The sequence below is a fragment of the Prosopis cineraria genome, unplaced genomic scaffold (genome assembly GCF_029017545.1).
Source record: "Prosopis cineraria cultivar Desert tree isolate PC_DT_omini unplaced genomic scaffold, ASM2901754v1 PC14, whole genome shotgun sequence".
Taxonomy (NCBI): domain Eukaryota; kingdom Viridiplantae; phylum Streptophyta; class Magnoliopsida; order Fabales; family Fabaceae; genus Prosopis; species Prosopis cineraria.
This window is the reverse complement of record NW_026555345.1, coordinates 21,641,960-21,646,042: the sequence shown is the minus strand read 5'-3', so window position 1 is coordinate 21,646,042 and position 4,083 is coordinate 21,641,960. Positions and strand designations below refer to the sequence as shown.

At 34.0% G+C, this 4,083-nt stretch overlaps 1 protein-coding gene across 1 annotated transcript; it reads right to left on the bottom strand.

The window, feature by feature from the left end:
• Positions 1-1,857: 1,857 nt before the first annotated feature.
• On the bottom strand, positions 1,858-3,282 carry LOC129293306 (2-hydroxyisoflavanone dehydratase-like). The gene has a single exon (XM_054931194.1). It carries the CDS (start codon positions 3,220-3,222, stop codon positions 2,155-2,157), a length of 1,068 nt encoding a protein of 355 aa, XP_054787169.1. The 5' UTR covers positions 3,223-3,282; the 3' UTR covers positions 1,858-2,154.
• Between the last annotated feature and the right edge of the window lie 801 nt (positions 3,283-4,083).

Below are 4,083 nucleotides of genomic sequence, written 5' to 3'. Positions count from 1 at the left end.
TAATAAAATCAAACTTGATCTATAAAAATAAGAGATTAATTTTATTAGTTCAATACTCATTTCACTTTTCTTTTTCCTTTTCCTTTATGAAAGACCCTAATTCATTTCAACCTAATAAACTCAATTAAGATAATAAAAACACTTATAATCATAATAAATTCATAATAATTTTCAAGAAGAAAAAATTTAGTTACAATCTAAGTGATTCAGATTATTAAATTATTAGTATGACCATGAAATCGTGTGAAGAACCAGACTTTTTAAATTATTAATAGTCTTAATGTGTTATTATAAATAATTAATAAATAAATTATAATCATATTAAATAAATTTAATAAGACCAGGCTGAATTAGATGGTCTAGATGTCCTATTTCTTATTCAATTTAACCTGAAAAAATAGTCTGATCTTTTTAATCTTAAAGGATTAATTTTTAATAAGACCAAATAAGACCAAACCTTCTCAAATCAAATTAGGTTGAATAGGATCGAAAAATTTTTGTATAGCTCTAACCCTGCGAATGAGAACAAAGAAACAGTAACTTAGGTTATATTTGATTAAAAAAAAAGAATGAAATCGAATAAAAAAATAATATAATAAATTAAATTATCTTTTTTATAATAAAAATAATAAATTTATTAATATATATTATAAATATGAGAATAATTATATATTTTAAAAATATTTTAAATTATTATTTAATTTTATAAATTAAATTAACCAGTTCATTTATAAATGTGATTCATTGTTCTTTTTAATTACCTCATTCTTACATTTTTTATTTTTCGATTTCATTTCATTTGTTTTTTTTTTTTTTGTTAGTTTTGACGTGACCCTAATAAAAGAAAGAGTACCAGAACCAGAGGAACAAGTCCGAATCAGACCTACGAGCTAAGAATCAGATGACCACGAGCTATCAGACCACAGCCGCGAAGGAATCAGACCCTCGAGCGATGACGGAACTTCAGCGGCAAAGAAACGGTGGCAGAAGCAGAGGAGAGAACGTGTCCGATCCGTGTCCGACCTTCTTCCTTCATTTTTTAAGCCCCTTTAGTTTTATCAGAGATTCAACTATCAACTGCATTTCTTAACAAAGGAGACTTGAAAACAGAATTTTACGAAGCAGCACCTGATTGGCAGAGTGAGAACGAGGATTGGGAATTGTTTGCAAGAGCTGGGCATGCTGAGACTCTCAGAGGAGGATGGCGATGGATCAGAGTCTCTAAGCTTCCAAATTGTACCTATTGGAGGCAGTGGCTAGTGGATGTAAGAGGTCACTAATGTGACCACTGACGATGATTTTCACATGTCCTTATATGTGATTTTTGCTATTATTAATCAGGCTAGACTGTTTTTACACAGGGATTGGCATGTTTGCCTGAACTTAATTTACAAGGAGGCCAATTATTGCGCTCATTTGTCGGTACTAAGGTTGGTGGAGGATAAAAAGGCATAAGTTAGATATAATTGACTAGGTTGCATTCATTATGTGACAATGGATCCGTTTTTCATTAAAAAGGAAAAAAGGGGTATCTCTCAAAGGAAAATAGTGCATATTCTGATTACCCATCTAGAGAGATTTTGATCTGGGATCATTGATTTTGCTAGAAAACTGCATCTGAAAAAACTATTCTTCTTTATCCTCTCTTCCTCAATGTTCATCGTGTTGATAATCTGTAATCTAATTAGGCTTTCAACATTCAATTTCAAAACAGTGGCTAAAAGAAAAGATAGGTTGATTTAATTTTTCCTTTGCCATTAGAGTCGCTTGTGATTTGTAAACAAACAAGTAAACGAGAATATAATTTGGCCCGGAAAGCTGATTGGAGTTGACAATTTGTCTTCCACCACTAGAAAGTACAAACAAAAGTTATAGCAACCTCAGTGATGAACAAGACGATAAATTCTTGGAACAACAAATACTATTCCAACGAGTAATTAACACAATCCATAGCAGATAGCGAACAGATTCCAACAAGTAAAACAAAAATCACACGGCAAGAACGAAGCAAATAGCAAGCACTTGACAATACAGATTTGCAAGAAGTGAACTCACCATGAATCCTTCCCTGTCTCAACCACAAAGACCAGAACGGAACTGAGAACACAAATGTTTTTCGGACACTTTCTGTAACTTAACACGAAGTTGAACGCATCAATCCATGCCTGTTTCTTCCTTCATGATAAAAGAAGCCATGCGTTTGGTCATTTTCTTGCCATTTTCAGAATCAGGATGAAAGATATGATAAACATGGTCTTCTCCTTCTTGTTCAAACAGCTCCAGTTCACCTCTCCACCCACTCTTCTTCACACCCTCATAGAACCAAACCCCTCTGTCCCTCAACGAATCTTTCTCTGCAACACACACAAGAATCCTAGAACACCCAAGTCCAGCCAAGCTGGGCGCTCCAGGAGCCAAGGGATTGACCATGGGATTATCTAATCCACCTGGGGCTGAAGGGTACACGAATTTCCACACCAAAACAGGCAAGCTCTGGTCGCGCCCTGAAACTGGTTCAGACCCAATTGGACTTGAACTGCAGAAATAAGGATGAACATACATAGCGCCTAAAATTCTAACCCCACCAGGCAAATCCTCAACCCCACCACGCATGGCGACGTTATGGACAATATTACCACCAGCACTATCACCGGCGATGAAAACTCTGCTGAAATCTCCGTAATTTAGCCATGGCTCATCACTGGGGTCTTTCGTCGAACAGGTTGCGACCCATTTCAGGGCTTTCCAGCAATCTTCATAAGCTGCAGGCAGAAGGTGTTCCGGAGCTAGCCGGTATTCTACAGAGACGACGACGACGTTTACTTGGGAGACGAAGAGGTTTAAGTAACGGTGGTAGAGCTGAGAGAAGGCGGATTCAAAGAAGAATCCACCGCCATGATAGTAGACCAAGATGGGGAGTTTTTGGTGGTCATCATCGTGGAATTGGGTGGTGGATTTTGGGAGGTAAAGGCGGGCAGAAATGAGAGGCTCGTAGGAGATGACAATGTCTTTGGAAGAGACTCCGGTTTGAGGGTCGTCAAGCGATGGTGGCACATATGGGGTTTGACGGGGGCGTTCGACGGTGCCGTTTTTGAAGACTCGGATATAGCTGGGAATTGCTGCAACAACCTCATCGTTGTTGGTTGTGGAAGCCAGTTGAAGTAGACTGAGAACAGAGAAGAGAATAGTCAGATGGAAGAAAGCGAAAGCGAGGTGAAGCATAATGAACTACTCCTACAAAGCTTTTGGTGAGTTTTATTTTATTTTCTTAAAAAAAAAAAAAAACAAAACATTTTCCCTTCTCTTAAGCCTGGCCTGGGCATATTTATTTCGGCAAGGGCACCGGCGGCTTGAGTAGTTTAATTATTATATGGATTGGATCCCCACGTCATCCATGCAATTAACTCAAATATATTAAACTAAAATATCTCTTCTTTAAATATGAATATAATTTAAAGATAATTCAAATTACAAAAAAAACTAATACTTACATATTTTTTATTTTTTATTTACATTTAAAATTTTTTAGTTATATTAACTTATTCATTTAATAACATTATTTAAAAATTCAAATATATAAATGGATCAAAATAATATTTTAAACACGCAATAAAAAAAATCACTGAAATAAGAATTTGATATTATAAATTAGTTAATATAATTTGTATTTATTTTTCAATTCTAACATAATAATTTAATTAATGTAAATATTCAAAAATTATTTTAAAAAAATAAAAAGAGAGAGTAGATAATTAGATTATTAGAACAAAATAATAATTTGAAAATTTTCAACATAATTAAAAATAAAAAATTAAGTATTTTAGAATCTTTTACAAAAAATTCCTACTAGTGTTAATAATTAGACTAAATTGTAGGATTTGAAAATACAGGAGATGTCTCTTTAATTTAAACAAAATATAATGACTACAAGGGCTAAGGCATGGGAAGTCACCGTATTTTACTCTTATTTTTAACGGCTCTATTTTCAAAAAAAATCATTAAAAATAATGATAATTTTATTTTTATTTTCTTAAGTTTGTTCTTAGACATCTATAAGGGTCACGCTTCCAAACTCACAATATA

Coding starts and splice junctions, on each gene's coding strand:
- LOC129293306 (XM_054931194.1), bottom strand. CDS start 3,222: ATGCTTCACCTCGCTTTCGCTTTCTTCCATCTGACTATTCTCTTCTCT.